This window comes from Acomys russatus, chromosome 29 (assembly GCF_903995435.1).
Source record: "Acomys russatus chromosome 29, mAcoRus1.1, whole genome shotgun sequence".
Classification (NCBI taxonomy): domain Eukaryota; kingdom Metazoa; phylum Chordata; class Mammalia; order Rodentia; family Muridae; genus Acomys; species Acomys russatus.
Genome location: NC_067165.1, coordinates 7661171 through 7680148, shown reverse-complemented (window position 1 = coordinate 7680148; position 18978 = coordinate 7661171). Strand labels below are relative to the sequence as shown.

Below are 18978 nucleotides of genomic sequence, written 5' to 3'. Positions count from 1 at the left end.
ACGAGGCCATTCAAGGGGGTCATGCTTGGTGATAGGACTTGGAATATAACACCAGACCTCCAGGAGCTCACAGCTTAGGGAGAGGGAGTCCCTGTGACCTTAAAGAGAAGGTGGGGACAAGGAATAAAGGATGAGTTGGCTGGCCTGGGACATGAGACAGGAATGTACAGGCATGCGTTGTGGAAAGACTGTGCTCTCAGGGGAGATGTGGACAAGGCTGGCCTCAGATTCCTAGCATTCTTCCTGTTTCTGCCCCTGAGTACTGGCATGTAGCACCACAATTTGTTCAATACCCCTTTTGGTTTTTTTTTATATATTTTATCAATTTATTCATATTACACCTCAATTGTTATCCCATCCCTTGTATCCTCCCATTTCTCCCTCCCTCCCATTTTCCCCTTACTCCCCTCCCCTATGACTGTGACTGAGGGGGACCTCCTCCCCCTGTATATGCTCATAGGGTATCAAGTCTCTTCTTGGTAGCCTGCTATCCTTCCTCTGAGTGCCACCAGGCCTCCCCATTCAGGGGACGTGGTCAAATATGGGGCACCAGAGTTCGTGTGAAAGTCAGACCTCACTCTCCACTCAACTGTGAAGAACGTCCTATACGTTGGGTAGATCTGGGTCAGGGTTCAAAGTTTACTGCACGTATTGTCCTTGGCTGGTGCCATAGTTTGCGCCGGACACCTGGGCCCAGAACTGCCCATCGTAATGTTCTTCTTATAGGTTTCTAGCACCCTCTGGACCCTTCTATTTCCCCATTCTCCCATGCTTCTCTCACCTAGAGACCCAATAGGATATCCTCCCCTCTGACCCACTTTCCTGGTGAGTGAATACTTTCGTGGGACATACCCCTTGGGCTAGTGTCCAGATATAAGTGAGTATATACTATTTCAGTCTTTCTGCTTCTGTCAATACCCCTTTTAAATTGAAGCTTTATGGAGCCGGGTGTGGTGGCGCACACCTTTAATCCCAGCACTCAGGAGGCAGAGGCAGGTGGATCGCTGTGAGTTTGAGGCCAGCCTGGTCTACAAAGTGAGTTCAGGATAGCCAAGGCTACACAGAGAAAACCCTGTCTCGAAAAAAAAAATTGAAGCTTTATGTTTATTTTACGTGTATGGGTGTTTTGTCTGCATATGTGCCTATGCACCACTTATGTGCCTGGTCTCAATGAAGGCCAGAAGAGGGAGATGGATTCCTGGAACTGGAGATGGTTGTGAGTGCTGGGATCACAGCTGGCTCCTCTTGACAGGCAGCCAGTGCTCTTAACCGCTGAGCCATCTCTCCAGCCCCACCCAGCTCAATACTTTTTACAAATATAGATTTAATTCTGCTTTTTACAACATTTCCAGCTGCCTTAAGGAAGAAGGTATAGGCTTTATAGACAGACTGACTCAAATTCTGGCTTTCTACTTACCTTGAACAAATTTCTTGCCTCCATTTCCTTATCTGCAAAATGGAGATAGTAACACATGGCATAGATTTCAAAGAAAATACAAAAATGCCAGAGCAGACACACTTTACACATGCCAAGTGGCACACTCTGCTTAAGAGAGAGACTGGAAGCAGGTATTGGGGTCTGCACCTATGCTCTAGGCTACAAAGTAAGTTTGGAACTACAGAGTGAGACCTGGTATGGTGTGTGTGTGTGTGTGTGTGTGTGTGTGTGTGTGTGTGTGTAAAAAAGAAAATGCAGATTTTAAAGGGAGGGAAATGAAGCTGAAGAAGAGGATTTGAAAAAGAAAGACTAGGGCTGGAGAGATGGCTCTGCAGTTAGGAGCACAGGCTGCTCCTCCAGAGGTCTTGAGTTCAATTCCCAGCAACCACACAGTGGCTCACAGCCATCTATAATGTAATCCGATGCCGTCTTCTGGCCTGTAGGTGTACATGCAGATAGTACACCTTTAAATGTACATTTATATTATATGCATATACATTAGGAGGAGGAGGAGGAGACGACACTGGTTGCTTTTCCAGAGGACCTAGGTTCAAATCCTAGCATGCATAGAGTGGCTTACAATTGTCTGTAACTGCAATCCCAGGGAATCCAGCTCCCTCTTCTGCCCTCCAAGGGCACCAGGCACACCCAAGGTATGCATAGACATAAAATCAATAAATTTTTTTTTTAAAGGAAGGCTAGCTGGGGAGAAGAGGGGAGGAGGGGAGGGGAGGAGCCCTAGCTGAGGCCACCAGGTAAAGGAAGTGTCTAAAGAGAATTAAGGGAGCTGGGGTGGTGGCACTCAGGGAGGCAGAGGCAGGAGGATCGCTGTGAGTTTGAGATCAGCCTGGTCTACAAAGTGAATCCAAAACAGCCAAGGCTACACAGAAAAACCCTGCCTTGAGAAAAAACAACAAGGAGAATTGAAGGAATGTTAGCACCTGCCAGCCAGCACAGCCCTGTCACTGACTTTGTACAGAATATCCGGTCTGACGTACATTCTTTGTCTGTGCTTCAGAAGTTGGGGTGCTTGATGGCTGCTGGTTTTTCTATATTAACGATGTTGAAACTGGATTCAAGGTTAGTTTGGGCTAAAAGCTGTATCACCTCAAGAAGGCCTAGTTACGTATGTAGGCTACAAACATCAGTCTGGACATTGACAAATGCTTACACAGAGTTATTTCCCTGACCTCGGCTGTCTTTCTCTTGAGGCGGAGCGCAGTGCCTCTCTGTAGGTCTGTGCTACTCCTTTTCTGAGAACTGGGCTGTGTCTTCATGTACTATAGTCCTGCCAATAAATAGCATGTGCTTTCCCGCCTCTTTGGCCTGTTTATGTTAACTCTGGGGTTTAGAGATGTTTTCTCTCCAGGTCTCTAGGGAGCCCAACTACACAAGGGCTGTGGAACTATCGGATTACAAACTGTCTGTCCCAGGACTATCTAAGATTTGCCAACCACCACAGCGGTTCTTATACAAACCCGAGGGGGCTGAGAGCAACTGCTAGCAGGGAGCTTACCGAACATGACGTAATACTGCGACTCTGAATGCATGTCCTCCTGGTTCAGGGAGGCAGGAAAGAGTTTCACATACCCACCGCCGCAATCGATACCTTGCTCGTGTTTTACTGAAAACTGAACCACCAAGGTCTCGTTCTCATTGCTGAATGGCTTAAACCTGGTGGAAAGGGCGTAGAACTTGGCGTCTTCTGTGGTCTGGAGACCTGAGAGCAGAGAGAAAAGCGCAGAGGGTTCAGGCTGAAGTTTCCGAAAGTGCCTATAAAGACGCGGCACTTGACTTAACCAAGCTCCGGTATTTCCTCACACACATGGTGCGCCAGGTGCTGTCCAGGGAGCATTATAAAACCACCGCATCCAAGCCTCTGAGCAGCCTTGAAAAATGGGCGCGATGCCCGTTTGATGAGCTGGGAGGCTGAGTCGTGGAGGAGGAGAAGTGATGCGGGTAAACTGCACAGCAAAGGAGGAACCTAACTGGAGTTTTAAGCCACACTGATGCATTCTTTCCCATCACACTATCCCTTACTTTCTAGAGACACTTCAGCTTTCATTCTGCATCTTTATAAGGCCAAGGCCCTGCTTTGCTGAGGCTGGCTGGGCAGCGGAGTAAGGTTCTGCTATGTGCAAATGCTACAGTAGAAAGAAGCCCAGAATTAACTCAGATAAAATAATAATTGTTGCTGTAGTTCACTGAATATTTTAATCTGAGCCATTTACCTCTTCTGTAAACACTGTGTGTGTTGCGTGCACACACGTGTGTGCATGCTTCCAAATACATGGAGGCCAGTTGCCTTGCTCTATCACTCTCTGTCTGATTGCTTTGAGACAGGGTCTCTCACTGAACCAGGAGCTAGCAGCCAGTAAGCCCAAAGCTCCCCTTATCTCTGCCCCTAGCCTCACCCTAGCACCACAGTTACAGGTGTACGACAGCCATTCCAGCTTTCTATGTGGGCCCTAGGTGCTTAATTATTTATTTTACTGGTGTGTTGGGGGTGTTTTGTCTGCATGCATGTCTGTGCAACACATACATGTTGTGCCTGTAGATGACAGAAGAGGACAATGGATCCCCCGGGACTGGAGTTCACAGATGGTTGTGAGCTGCCGTGTGGGTGTTGGAAAGCTGGGTCCTCTGGAAGGTCTGAGTCATAGCTCCAGCCCTGGTTCTAGGGATTCGAACTCAGGTCGTCATTCTTGCCCAGCAAGCACTCTTACCCAATGTTACCTCCCTAGCTCTTCACATTTCACTCTACCAGATGGTTTCTTCACTCACTCGTGCTTGTGTGTTTGACCCTCACGGTGACAGTAAAAGGTGACCAGCTTCTTCACCTTGTCATGAAGTCCCTGAAACTGTTTCACGTGGCAGGGAGCATTAAACCAATTATAAATGCACAGCCCCAAACTTCCAGCGAACACCAGAGCCCCCAGGGACCCTGGAGCTTTGCTCCGCTAAAGCATACGAAGCGATCAAATCAGAGTCCCTTGCTAATGACCAGACATCACATGTGGAAATGTTCAGAGGGTCAGTGTTAAATGGAGCTGGGTGTGGTGGCACACATCTATAATCCCAACCCTTGGGAGGTGGAGGCAGGGGGACAGGTAGTCCAAGACCAGCTTGAGGTATACAAGATGCTGTCTTAAAAACCAGCACCAGCTGGGCGGGTGGTGGTGGCGCACGCCTTTAATCCCAGCACTTGGGAGGCGGAGGCAGGTGGATCGCTGTGAGTTCGAGGCCAGCCTGGTCTACAAAGTGAGTCTAGGACAGCCAAGACTACAAAGAGAAACCCTGTCTTGAAAAACAAAACAAAAACAAAAACAAAAAAACAGCACCAAAAATCCTGCTAAATTATGAGAAGGAGCATACAGCCTGATTCAAATTTTTGAACATTTTGAGCTCTATGCTAGCCAGTTTTGTATTTGACATCACGCTGGGAGCTGTCTGCAGTTTGGAGCGTATTCCTGCTTCTCTTAAGGCCTCTAAGGAGCTAGAAGAGCAAGGAAGGAAGGAAGGAAGGAAGGTAGGAAGGTAGGAAGAAACAAAGAGACTGTAGAAAGCCAAGCTTTGAGTCTCTGCCCTGCCACACCCTGCTATATAAACAAGCCAAGGGCCTTCTGTCAGTCTCACTGTCACCCCAGCGTCCTTCTGGACAACCAGGAGTCTAACAAGCCTCAGAGTGTTGAGTGCAGGAGGATTGGCCACACTAAGGAGACGTAGCCGTTCAGACGGCCTGTACTGCGGTACGAAGCACAGGTGTCCCGTGAAAAGCCAGTCTCCTGTCCTCTGTCCTCTGAAAACAATATTCCAGAGAGGACTCAAGTGGGATTTTAAAATGCTCAAGCCAGTTCGTAATTCTCTGCTTTAATAAATATGAAAATGAGATTCCTAGCAGTAGCCAGATGGAGGAAGATGGGAATCCGCTCGGGGGGGGGGGTGATCAATGAACTCTATTTATAGAACAAAAGCTTGCTTTCTCGACCAAGAACCCATGCCCACAGCCCTTGGCCTCAGAGCCTGCCCTTCCCCCACAACGCTTTTTACAGATGCTCTGTCTAGTGAGCATGGCAGGTGAAGGTTATCTTGGTCTAATGTCAACAATCAGAGAAGCAAAAAGACATTTATTCAGCTAGTCAGTTAGGTCCCTCTGCTCGCCTCTCCATCCCCACAGCTGCTCTGGGAAGAGCGGCACTTGGGTGCTTGGCAGTGCTTTCTCAGGTTTCCAGAGCAGAAGGCTACGTGTAAGATCCTAGGAGTCTGGGGAAACAGCACACATTAACGGTAATGAACACAGTCCCTGAGTCAGACCCAAAGTCAAACCTCAGCTGTTCTTTTCAGCCATGTAGCACGGCCTTGGGCAATTCTCAAAACCTCTTTAGAGGCTCCTCCGCAAAGCTGGGAAGATAATAATAACCACTTCGTGGAAACGTTAGGAAGACGCAATGTGTAAAGGGCTGTCGTAAAATGTCCCTCACTCAGTTACAGGATGTATAAATCCTCTGGGCGGGGTTGGGGGGGGCCTTCCATCCTTCCTTCCTTATTATTTTTTGTGTGTTTGTGTGTGTGACAGGCTCTTACTCTGTAATCCAGGCTGTCCTGGAAGCTGTCTTTTTGTTTGTTTGTTTGTTTTTTGCTTTTTTGTTTTTTGAGATAGGGTTTCTCTGTGTGTAGCCTTGGCTGTCCTAGACTCCCTTTGTAGACCAGGCTGGCCTCGAACTCACAGCGATCCGCCTGCCTCCGCCTCCCGAGTGCTGGATTAAAGGCGTGCGCCACCACGCCCGGCCCCACCTGCTTTTTTCTTAGGTAAGAGAAATGAATTGACAATCAGGGATAAAAACAACTGGGTAAAAGTCATAAAAGCCATACATTCCTGGATTCTAGTACTTACCTTTATCTCTTTCTTTATCTTGATAAAATTTCCCCGAATTAAGCTGGAATGTACCATAATCTGACTGATGTTTAGATTGCACCCATCGCTTTGTCCATCCATCTATGGAGTAAAAGAGAAAACACACACACACACACACATTCAGATGAGTTACATTTTGGGGAGTCATTTGAACCCTATGGGAAGAGTAATAGTGTAACACAGGGTGACTCAGAATATTCCTGGAATCAGGCTCACCACACAGTGCCTGGAAGCCGCGGTTCATGTCCTGTCATGCATCACTGCTCAAATGCTAAGCAATGGGCCGCTTTCCCACTCACTCAAGACAGGTAAGTCCTGAAAACTGCCGTGGGAAGGTGTAATTGGAGAGCACAAAACTTTTTTTTTTTTCTTACAAAAGTCAATAGAAAATGAGCTTATGAGGACCGAGACCTGGCGTGCCTTTACGTCTGGTAAAGTAACACAATAAAACCTGCTCTCTCAGGGAAGAGACTAGTAAAGACCATCCCATACATCCTGAATTAGTAATGAAGGTCACAAACAATCCATTTCTACTTGCCCCCTTTCGTTGCTTAGACTTTTTAGACCCTCCCTTGCAGTTCTAAGATGGTGATAAATGTGTTTTGCTTTGGCATGGATGGCGTGCAGACAAAGAAGCTTTCTCCTGAGGACCTGGCATTCCACCCAAGCACTCAGTGTCTTTCTAATCTTTTGCGTCAGAGTCGCTGACTCCTACTCTCTGGGCCTAGTCACAGTCCCAGAGTCACAGAGCCGTTTGGCAGCTTGGGATAAAAGAGGCTTTGAGGGGGGGGGGGGCTTCGATTCATCTCCTCCCTGAATGGAGTCTCTCCACTCTCACTGCCTGGTAGGTAAGGAGGACCAAGGCCTCTGTCTTCCCACGAAATCCACACATCAGCACGCATTCCACAAGAACACTGGCAGCCACCAGTCAGTTCCTCTTACTCAAGGCCCAAGTCTGATGACTCAGCTGCTCTTCAGGAAACCCAGGGGCTTGGTCTTGCCTTCCTAATTTTTTATTTTTAGTTTTTGACAGGGTCTCATGTAGCCCAGGCTGTCTTTGAACTCCTAATCCTGATTTCTGGTATATCTTTGCTTCCTGAGTACTGGGGTTACAGACAGACTACACCACCACACAAAGAGCGCTTTCTCTCTCTCTCTCTCTCTCTCTCTTTCTCCTTGCTCTCTCACTTTCTGTCTCTTTCTGTCTCTGTCTCTGTCTCTCTATCTCTTTCTCCCTTTCCCTCTCCCTCTCTCCCATCTCTGTGTGTGTGTATGTGTGTGTGTGTGTGTGTGTGTGTGTGTGTGTGCGTGTGTGGGTGTGGGTGTGGGTGAGAGCTGTTATATGTGCACATTGCACATGCGTTTACTAACATGTGGAGGTCAGATGTCATCTTCAGGTGTCCTTACTCAGGTGCTGTCCGTGCTATTTGAGACACTCTTTTTCATTATAACCTGGGTCTTGCTGAATAGGCTAGACTGAAGAGCCAGCAAACCCCAGCGATCCTCGTGTCTCTGCCTCCCAGTGCTATAACAACAAGTGCATGCCACTGTATCTGACTTTTTAATGTCATCATGAAGCATGGCAAGTGCTATACTGACTGAGCATTCTACTGTCTGCTACCCCTTTGGTGGCAATGTTTCACTGTGCATCCCTAGATGACCTTAAACTCATAATGATCCTCCTGTCTCAGCTTCTTGAGTACTGGAATTACAGGCACACACTACCAGGACTATACAGTAGGATTCTATTTTTAAAATGAGAGAGAGAGAGAGAGAGGGAGAGAGAGAGAGAGAAAGAAAATACATTGCTGTGGTATATAATGCCCATTTTGAATTACCAGCACTTTTTGTTAAAACAGCTGTTCTTGCAGAAGAACTGGACTCAATTCCCAGCGCCCACATGGCAGCTCACAACTGTCTATAACTCTAGTTCCAGGGGATACAATGCCCTCTACTGACCTCCATGGACACTGCATGCATATGGTACAGAGACATATGTGCAGGCAAAACAGCCATGCACATAAAATGAAATTAAGTAAATCTAAAAGGAAAAACAGGCGCAAGATCATTCTGAGCTCATTCTCTTTCTCAATGGCAAGAATGGCATTGCCATGTGAATGAACAATGTCTTCTCTATCCAAAAGGAAAATAACATTCCTAGTACCCCACGTGCAGCAAGCTGAAGCTGAGGGGATTTGTACACAAAGACCTCATTACAGTACCTTCTATTTTCTTGATCACCTCTAAATCCAATTTGCTTCCTTGCACCAAGCTCTTTCACCTCACCACAGTGCACAGCTTACTATTACTTGTCCAATTCAGTGTATGTGATTGCTTGTGTAACCTCTTCACTGGTTGTTGGGGGTTTGCTCTGCTCTGGTTTTGATGTTTTGAGTTTCATGTAAGCCGGACAAGCAGAAAACTGCCTTGAACTTTCAATGCTCTTGCCTCAGACTCCTGAGCGCTGGAATCCCACCATCCCACCAAGATTTCTGTTACTTCTCCACTTCTTTAGAAAGACTCCTGTATTAATATAGTAACAAACAAAAACAGCAACAACAACAACAAAACACCAAAAACCCTGATCTGCATTAACCTTTTAAAGAAAATCACATACTTAATGCATGAGTTGGTGTTTTTTTTTTTTTTTTTTTTTTTTTTTTTTTGTCAAGTTGACACAAACTAGAATGACCTGGGAAGCAGGGCCCTCACTGCCTCCATCAGGTTGGCCTGTGGCCATAACTATGGGACATTTTCTAGATTAATGGTAGATGTGGGCGAAGTCATCCCGCTGTGGCTGGTGTCACCCCCGGGCAGGTGGGCTTGGGTTGTGTAAGAAAGCAGGCTGAGGCCAGGCATGGTGGCACACGCCTTTAATCCCAGGCCTCGGGGGGGGGCAGAGGCTGGCGGATGGCTGTGCGCTCAAGGCCAGCCTGGTCTACAAAGTGAGTCCAGGACAGGCAAGGCTATACAGAAAAACCTTGTCTCGAAAAACCAAAAAAACCCAACCAACCAAACAAAAACAACAACAAAAAACAAACAAACAAACAAAAAACAAAAAACAAAAAACAAAAAACAAAAAACAAAACAAGCAGGCTGAGCGAGCCATGGAGAGTGAATCAGTAAGCAGTATGCTTCCACAGTCTCCGATGCGGGTTCCTGCCTTGGCTTCCTCAATGACTGACTGTGACCTATAAGCCAAATCCACTCTTTCCTCCTGGAGTTGTTTCTGGTTGTGGTGTTTTAACACAGCCACAGAAAGGAGGCTATAGCAGGGTAAAAATATATACACACTTTCCCCCTGCTAACCTGTCTTAGCATGTACATGACCCTGGCTTGATTCTCAGTTCCACAAGGTGCCAAACAAACAACAAATAAGTTCTTAAAAATTCAGAAAGGGGAGAGATTAAAACTCTTCCTCCTCAACTCTTCCCAAAGTCTTTCTGTCTTCCCCAATGTCTCAGTGTTCAATAGGTCTTGGTGAATAGCTTTATTACCCCCTTTTTTTGTTGTTGTTTGTTTGTTGAGACAGGGCTTTTCTGTGTAGCCGTGGCTGTCCTGGACTCGCTTTGTAGACCAGGCTGGCCTCGAATTCACAGAGATCCGCCTGCCTCTGCCTCCCAAGTGCTGGGATTAAAGGTGTGTGCCACCACACCTGGCTGAAGAGGGAAATCTCAGGAGTTTGTTTCTGCATAAAGTCACAGTGGCTCAGATGACATGGATCCTGCTTCTCTGGCCGTAGTTAAGCCATTGAAGGAAAGACTGATGCAAAAGCCGAAGTGCAGATTTGAAAGTCAGTGTATGTTAGGCCCTCCTGTGGCTTCCTGAAAACTTCACTCCATGTTCATAGACAATGCTGTATTATTATTTCCATTTTGTACGTAGTGTGCTGGCTTCTTTTATGTCAACTTGACACAACTGGGGTCATCTACAAGGAGGGAACCTCAATTTAAAGAAATGAATCCAACCAGGCATGGTAGTGCATGCCTTTAATCCCAGCACTCGGGAGACAGAGACAAGCGGATCTCTGTGAGTTCGAGGCCAGCCTGGTCTACAAAGTGAATCCAGACAGCCAAGGATACACAGAGAAACCCTGTCTTGAAAAAAACAAAATAAAACAACAACAACAAAAAGAATCCAAAAGATTGGGCTATAAGCAGACAAGCCTGTAGGACATTTTCTTAATTAGTGATCTATGAAGGAGGGCACAGGGTGAGCAAGTTACCATATAGCAAGTCAGGAAGTAAGCTGCACCCCTCCATGGCCTCCGCATCAGCTCCTGACTCCAGGTTCCTGTCCTGACTTCCTTTAACAATCAACAGCAATATGGAAGTGTAAGCCAAATAAACCCTTTCCTCCCCAGGTTGTTTTGGTCATGGTGTTCCACCACAGCAATAGTAACCCTAACAAGGACACACAGTAAGTGTTGTGCTTAAGATCTCATCCCAAATTTGTCCGATTTCAAAGCTGTCTTTCCTTTGGAAGTGATGAAGAAAAGTGTTATATAGAGAAAAAAAATGCTCTGTAATAATAGCTACTAAAAAAAGATTTTAAAAAATGAATGGTATGTTAAAAAGAAAGATAGCTACTATTTAACAGCCATATGCCAGGCATTGTGCTGAAGGCTGTGCGCGCACACGCCCTCCCTCTCTCATAATAGCCCCGGGATGAATGCCCTATTTTTTTTCCATTAAAGATGAAGAAACTGAAATTCAGAATCTTGCTCAAGAGCCCAGTTTATGAGTAAGAGAGCAAGCCAGGCTCACATCCAGGTCTACACAACCCTGCGCCGATCTGCACTTTTAACCCCCAGATTATATAACTCCCCTTGGGCCTTTTATGTGAAAAAGCCCATTATAACCTAAAAAAAATGTGCAACTGGGATCAGTCAGCTGTGGCATGTTATAATTTATGCACAATCTGAATGATGTCTGTCTTCCTCTTGTTCTGTAATTATTGTGTCGACCATGGTGTCCCAGTATCTAACACAAAGTAAACTAGCCAATCAGTGCTGAGTGATGTGTGGCTACGCCGTTCTTCTAAGCCATAAGAGTCTCAGCCTTACAAATGGAGGAACAGAGCTCTTATTCCCTCACTTGACAACTGTTAACTGAGCCCAACCAACATAACAATAAGAACTGTACCGCTTCGACCCTGAACTCCGTGGTTAAAGAGTTTAAAGCAGAATTTCAAAGTTATCAGTCTTAATTCTTTCTCAGGGTGAAGAGTATTGACCTAAGTCACACCTGACATAATTTAAGTTGAATCAAAATAAGGAGCTTGTCTTGAGGCTAGGACGATGGCCAACTGTTAAGGGCATGCACTGCTCTTCCAGAGGACCCGTGTCTGTTTCCCAGCGCTCACACGGTGGTTCACAACCATGTGGACCTCCGGTTCCAGGGAATCTTATACACCTTCTGACATCTATAGGCTCTTTCACACACGCGCGCGGTGGATATACATACACTGAGCACATGAACTAAAATAAAATATTTTTTAAAATCATAGCTTCTCCGTAGGAGAATAATGTTATATAATTAATAAAGACCCACTTTAATACATCGTGCTTTTCTTCTTAATCTTACAACGTCTTAATATCGGAAAAGGCTCAGGCTAGAATGACTAACTGCTCATTTACTCTTCCTTCTACATAATGCTGTTAGGGAAACTGAGGCTCACAGGAGGAAGTGACCTATTTGTGGACACTTAGTCATCAGCTGCAGATCTGATACTAGAGCCAGGTCTTCGGCAAAGATTTATTGAACATTCAGTTTGCACGAGGCACCTGGCATAGAGACAGGAATCTGACAAGGGGATTCAGGAAGTCTGGGGGAAGAGCATTCCAGTAAGCAACCGAACAGTAAACAGAAGAGGGAAGCACCGGAGCACCAGAGCAGTTAGTGTTAACAGAAGGCAGCACTGGGTAATGAAATTCCACAAATCATAGGCTTCTCGGCATCAGGGAGGGCTTCAGAGAAAGCACAGCCGGAGAACTGAAATGGCAGAAAGGCGCGGCGTGGGTGTTCCAAACAGAAAGGCTGAACATAGGAGAGGGAGAGAGAGAGAGAGAGAGAGAGAGAGAGAGAGAGAGAGAGAGAGAGAGAGAGAGAGAGAGAGAGAGAGAGGATGCAGGCGAGAGAGAGAGAGAGCGGTGTGCTAGCCAAGGCTGCTGGCTCTTCTACCTGAAACCCTTCCCTTTAAATTGGCCAAATGTGTGTCTCCAGAGGGGTGCTCTAACAAGAAACAATGTGTTCAGGGTTTGGCACATCTAATGAAAAATGTCCCCAATCTTCCGCAAACCTGTGCAGACACAGTCAAAGCAAGGCGGTCACACAACTGTAATTCCCCCCTAACGCGAATTTACCCTATATCTGCACTGGCAAAAGATTGGGCTTAGGGACTCATCTCTTCAGAAATATTTTTAACCTCTTCGGGACTCAGTTTTTCATCTAGAGAAAAGGTATTACCTAACTCACAGAGTTTCTGGGAGAATGAAAAGAAACAGTGCCAGGCATGGCGGTGCATGCCTTTAATCCCAGCACTCGGGAGGCTGAGGCAGGCAGATTGCTGTGAGTTCGAGGCCAGCCTGGTCTACAAAGTGAGTCTAGGACAGCCAAGGCTACACAGAGAAACCCTGCCTCAAAAAACAAAAAGAAAAACAAACAAACAAACAAAAAGGAATAGCAGGCAACACAAGGGTAGATTCAATGAACTACTGGAGTTGTATCTGCATACACATATACACACATATGTAAGAAAGATAAATAACAGCGGTAACATAACATTTTAGAGGCAAAGAAATATGAATACATTTGATTTGAGGGTAGAAGTTGTTCTTTTCCCAGTGGGGACAAAAAGATCCATTAGGAGCTTGCATAATTAGGTAAATATACACATTTGCTGTACTTATTCAATATTGTTAGATTGTATTCATATGGTCCCTACCCTCCCCCACCCCCAGGTCTTCCTTAGTGATCCAAGATGACCTCAGATTCATGACCCTTCTACGTCTGCTCCCTGACTTCTAGAATTACCAGAATGCTCCACTATGCCCAGCTTCTGTCTATCGTTCTAGTATTCATTTTCAATGGAAAATTCTAGACACTGTAGAAGATCCTGACTTCTTATAAAGAATTCTAATAAAATTTTAATTTATTTTTTATTTTTTTTTTTTTATTTTTTTTTTTTTGAGATGGGTTCACTTTAGCTCAAGAAAGCCCGTAGCTTATTATCTAGTCTATGCCAGTTTCAAACTCGTGGGAAATGCCCCTGCCTCAGCCTTTGGAACGGAAGGATCCCAGGAGTATACCACCATACCTGGCTTAAAATTAAACTTTGATTTTTATCCTTTTATTTTTATTTTTTAATTTTCCCGTTTTGGTTTTTTGTGACAGTATTTCTCTGTGTAGCCGCGGCTGTCCTGGAACTTACTCTGTAGACAAGGCTGGCCTTGAACTCACAGAAAGATCTGCCTGCCTCTGCCTTCCAAGTACTGGGATTAAAGGCGGGTGCCACCACAGCCCAGTTACTCCTCTTATTTTCATATTTATTTAAAACTGGGGGAAGGTAGGGGTGACATTTGAATGCCATATGTATAGAAGTTGATTTCTCTCCTTCCACCATGAGGGTTCATGGGATTGGACTTGGGTCATCAATAGGCTTAACAGCAAGCACATTTGAGATGGCCAGTAACGGTCTAAAAACTAAACTTTGATAAAGACTCAAGTCCATAATAGGCTGTAATGAGCAATCGAGCCGAGGGTCTAGTTCTGAAGTCTCTCAGTATCCCCTGCCATGAATCTGCTGTAAGTACTTGGCTCTCTACAGTTAGTGACTTTGCCTCTAGTGATGCATCCAACTTCTGAGTGGGCTCTGGGCAATTCACTTTCTGAGTCAGTGTCTTCATTTCTAAAGAAAGACTATACTAAAGCTCTCTGAGGTAAATCAGGTATTTGTAGGGTGACTGAGGCAGGAGGATCATGAGTTCAAGGCCAACCTGGACTACATTCTAAGATGCAGTCCCAGAAAACCAAAACATCAAAACAAAGCAGAACCTCTTCAAAGAAAGTAAGTATACAATAATGTTTATCAAAATGGATTTACTTGGGGCCCCAATTAGTTAGAACAATAAAAAAAAATAATCTTTAGGCTAATGAGACAGCTCAAGGGATAAAAGCACAGTCACTGAGCCTGATGATCTGAGTTCAGTTCTGGGACCCACATGAGGGAGCAAGAGAATAAACTTCTGCACGTTGTCCTCTGGCCATCACACACTTGACGTGGCATGTACACAACCCCACACAGTAAGTCCATAATGCAATGAAAAGCAATGGTTGTTAACTCTCATGGCGTGAGAGCCTCTAGCCGTTCCTCCTTTTATTTTAGAGGTGTTGTTCCTCTAAGCAGGCACTTCATCCACTAAGCGTTCCCAGCCCTGGGGGTTGTCATTTCTAATGCAGCATTTCCCAGGGGACAGATAGTCAGGTTTACTAAGGAAGTGAGTAGCACACCTTTAATCCCAGCACTCAGGAGGCAGAGGCAGGCAGATCTCTGTGAGTTCAAGGCCAGCCTGGTCAATATAGTAAATTCCAAGCCAGTCGGGGCTGTCTGGGAAGAGGAACTTCAACTGAGAAAATGCCTCCAAAACACTGGCCTGAGGGCAAGCCTATGGAACATTTTCTTAATTAGGGATTGATGTAGGAGGGCCCAGCCCTCCTGCTGTGTAAGAAAGCAAACTGAGCAAGCCAGGAGGAGCAAGCCAGTAAGCAGCATCCTTCCCCAGCCTCCTCTACAGTTCCCGCCTTGAGTTCTTGCCCTGAGTTCCTTCAAATGATGGACTGTGATATTTAAATGTAAGATGGAATAAACCATTTCCTCCCCAAGTTGCCTTTGGTCATGATGCTTTATCACAGCAATAGATATCTAACTAAGACAACTTTTTTTTTCCTCCCTGAGACAGGGTTTCTCTGTGTAGCCTTGGCTGCCCCAGGCTGGCCTCAAACTCACAGCGATCTGCCTGCCTCTGTCTCCCGAGTGCTGGGACTACAGCCATGCACCACCACACCCGGCCAGCACTTTCTTTTTTAAACAGAGTTTCTCCTTTCCTCCCTCTACTGACTCAGTTGTTTATGAGACTTAATATGTACTGGGCAATAAAAATAATAAAGCTAGCTGGGCGGTGGTGGCGCACACCTTTAATCCCAGCACTTGGGAGGCAGAGGCAGGCAGATTGCTACGAGTTTGAGGCCAGCCTGGTCTACAAAGCGAGTTCAGGATAGTCAAGGCTACACAGAGAAACCCTGTCTTGAAAAACAAAAAACAAACAAACAAACAAAAAGAATAGTAAAGCTAGTTCCTTTGTGGAGTTTATATGCTGACTGAAGAATCACATGACAAAGTTTAAGCAAGGTAATGTAAAGACACAATATGCACTATTACAGCAGCGAAATTATAATTTTTATGAAGAAAGTCACAGAGCGCTGAGATATTATTAGTTGAGAGAATGGCCAGCCTCTCTGCTGAGATGGCGTGTGATGAAGTGACTGGCTGAAGAGAGTGAGGTACACTCTAAGTAGGCCACACCAGCAGAATACCACAGAGAAAGGAAGTAAGGAGGAGCCGTGATTGCTATGCACCGGAGCGCGTGGTTTCCAAGCTTCCTCTCCATTCAGCCTTCGCTGCAGCTGCTTGGACGTCAGGATGCTCACCTCTGCCTCATGCAATCTCAGACAAGTTCGGGGACACGGTGTAGCTTCAGAGAATTGGGATACATGAGAGTCTGGGTTTGACTCACCACAAAAATAAATTTTAAAATAGAAGAAAACAAACCAGTGGGGTTACTAAGTTATACACGGTCACCCACTGAGCAAATGGCAGAATCAGAGCATGAAGTCTCTCTCATCCACCCAAAGCCCCACTCTTGCCTCCTCATCCCTGCAGCATCCAGAGAGAGATCCTCGCTCGCCATCGGTTTGTACTTGAGCTCTGGAAAGGCCAGCTGGACTGGGTCCCTTCGGTTCGGGCGTCTGTCCAGGGCAATTCTTCCCCAGGCTCAGCATGTCCAAGTGTCCCTGATTCACAGATGGTCTCAATTGCTTATCAGTCGGAGGCCTGAGCAGCAGGGTGTTCCTCAGGCCTGCTGGGCTGTCCCCAGTGTGTCTATGCCAGCTGGGTACAAAGGCCCTTTGTGTCAAAATGTCTCTGCAGCCAAGTTTTCACAGACAAGTCTGAGAGCTAACAGAATTAACATTCACACACACACACATACCTTGTGACTTCTGCTTCACTCAGACCCTCATTGGAATTCCAGTTTCTTTCCTCCAGATTTTATACCTTCACAATGGTGGCGGCTGTGACCATTCATTTTCCCGTCATATCTGTCTGTGTTGTTGGTACAATGATTCTCCCATTTACTCTGTCAACGTTCCTGCCTGTGGTAATGTGCCAATCCCTGGGAAAGTTCTGGGTTTTTACATGCTCATGTTGTTCCAGAGGTCACTGGTATTATTGTCTGCCAGGCTGCCAGACACTTGGCAGCTTTCAACAGCGACCACTGAATGCTTTATGGAGGAATAAGACCTGGGTTTGGAGCTGGGGGTGGTGGCACACATCTTTAATACCAGCACGTGGGAGGCAGAGGCAGGTGGATCGCTGAGTTCAAGGCCAACCTGGTCTACAAAGTGAGTCCAGGACAACCAAGGCTAACACAGAGAGGCCCTGTCTCGGAGGGGCGGGTTGAAGACCTGGGTTCGACAAGAGTCTCTGCCACCATACATTGTGAAACTTTGGGGAAAGGACCTTATGTCTCTGGGGCTCAGTTTCTCCATCTGTACAAAGAAAGGTGCCTTCTAAGGGGTTCACACCCTCTCTGTACTGTGGTGTTCTGTGGCCCAGAATGTTCTAAGGGAACAGCAGAAAGCAACCTGGATCTCCATCTACCTCAAGGAGGCATTTGAATTAGATGACCTCTCTGTGCCCTGTTGCTTCTGGCATTAAAAGCATATAAGATTTACTTTTATTGTGCTTGCCAAGCGAGAAGGCCTTCAACATACTTGCCTCATGGGGGTGGAGGCTGTGGAGGAGAGCCAAAGTAGTGCAAGAAAAATGAGTTTTGAAGTCATATGGTGCTGGATTCAAATTCTACATTTGCCACTTTAATAGCCATGTGCCCTCAGACAGCCTATTCTGTTTCCTTGGGCTTTGGAGAAGTGGACAACCACTTTGCAGAGGTGAACTGAGGAGAAGTAGCTGAGACTAGCTTTGAATTCCTGATCTTCTTTCCTCTGCCTATTTAGCTCAGGGATTACAGGCATTTTAAAAAAATAATTAAAAACCTAAGTTTGTTATAGAAAAAATTAAGGGTAAAACCATATGTCTTTTATTTACCATTTGTGCTTTGGTATATTTTCTTCTGTTAGTTTTCCTATGCATAATGACAAAATATGCTTTATGTATAATTTTGTACATCTTATATAATATTAGATATGTTTAAATATTTAATCAAAATTTTTTTCTATAACAGTAAAATGTTATATTATTTACTTATTCACTCATTTATTTGGGTCTTTGAGGCCCATCTTAAAGTTGCTATGTTTCTAAAGATAACCAGACTCTGTTTGTTTGTTTGTTTGTTTTTTGAGACAGGTTCTCTCTGTGTAGTCTTGGCTGTCTTAGACTCACTTTGTAGACCAGGCTGGCCTCAAACTCACAGTGATCCACCTGCCTCTGCCTCCTGAGTGCTGGGATTAAGATAACCAGAACTCTTAAGCCTTCTCTGTCCTCTTCCTAAAAGCTGGAATTATTGGCAGATACCAACACACTCAGCTTTCTCTGTGAGCCTAATTGTGTGCCAAGCATTCAGGGCCTCACACTTCCCCTCTGTAAAGCTCTCACTTCGTGTCCACTGAACCTGTACTTTTCTACCGGACCTTTATTCCCTCTGGACATAATTTTCCAAACCATAACCAACATCTCTGTGTTCGTTCCCCACACTTTCATCTACTCTTCAGCCCACTGCCGGCAGGCTTCTGGCTCCATCACTCTACTGAGCCACCTACAGGGCTTCCTAACAATGAACCGGAAGGCCCTGGCCCAATCATGCCTTTCTCTTCCAACTGTTGTGCTGGGCATCAAACCAGGGTCTGTGCATGCTAGACAGATGCTATAGACAGTTACATTCCTGCTCCTCCCATCTGTTTCCCCCACCCCTTTCTGCTTTGTCTATATTTTATTAGATTTTTTTTATTGTTTGCAAATCCCAACTGCTATTTGACATTGTTTAACCTTGGGAAAAATCATCCAGCCTCTCTTCCCTTCACCTTCTTTACCATATGATATACCCCACAACAAAACTAAAAACCCTGAAAGGCATATATGTCAAAAAAAAAAAAGTTGACCAAAAAATAAAGTTATTTTAAAAATTAGGCACAGTAGCATACACTCAGTCCTTTGGAGGGATAGGCAGAAGATCCAGAAATTCAAGGTCATCCTCAGCTACGTAGTAAATCTGAGGACAACCTTTCAGGGTTGGGGCATGGGAAAACAGGGGCTACATTGGGAAGTGCTAGGCTGGGAAAAGTTAATGGAAAGTCCATCTATGGATCTGGCTGAAGACTTTCTGATGAGG

The 18978-nt window shown here is 45.5% G+C and overlaps 1 protein-coding gene across 1 annotated transcript in view; it reads right to left on the bottom strand.

The window, feature by feature from the left end:
- Positions 1–18978, bottom strand: part of LOC127211875 (calreticulin-like) — a 35988-nt gene that overhangs the window by 13195 nt on the left and 3815 nt on the right. The window contains exons 2-3 of the mRNA XM_051171963.1: positions 6333–6434; positions 2955–3158 (exon numbers count right to left, since the gene is read on the bottom strand). Of these exons, the coding sequence (XP_051027920.1) occupies positions 2955–3158; positions 6333–6434 (306 nt within the window). The remainder of the gene's footprint in view (positions 1–2954; positions 3159–6332; positions 6435–18978) is intronic.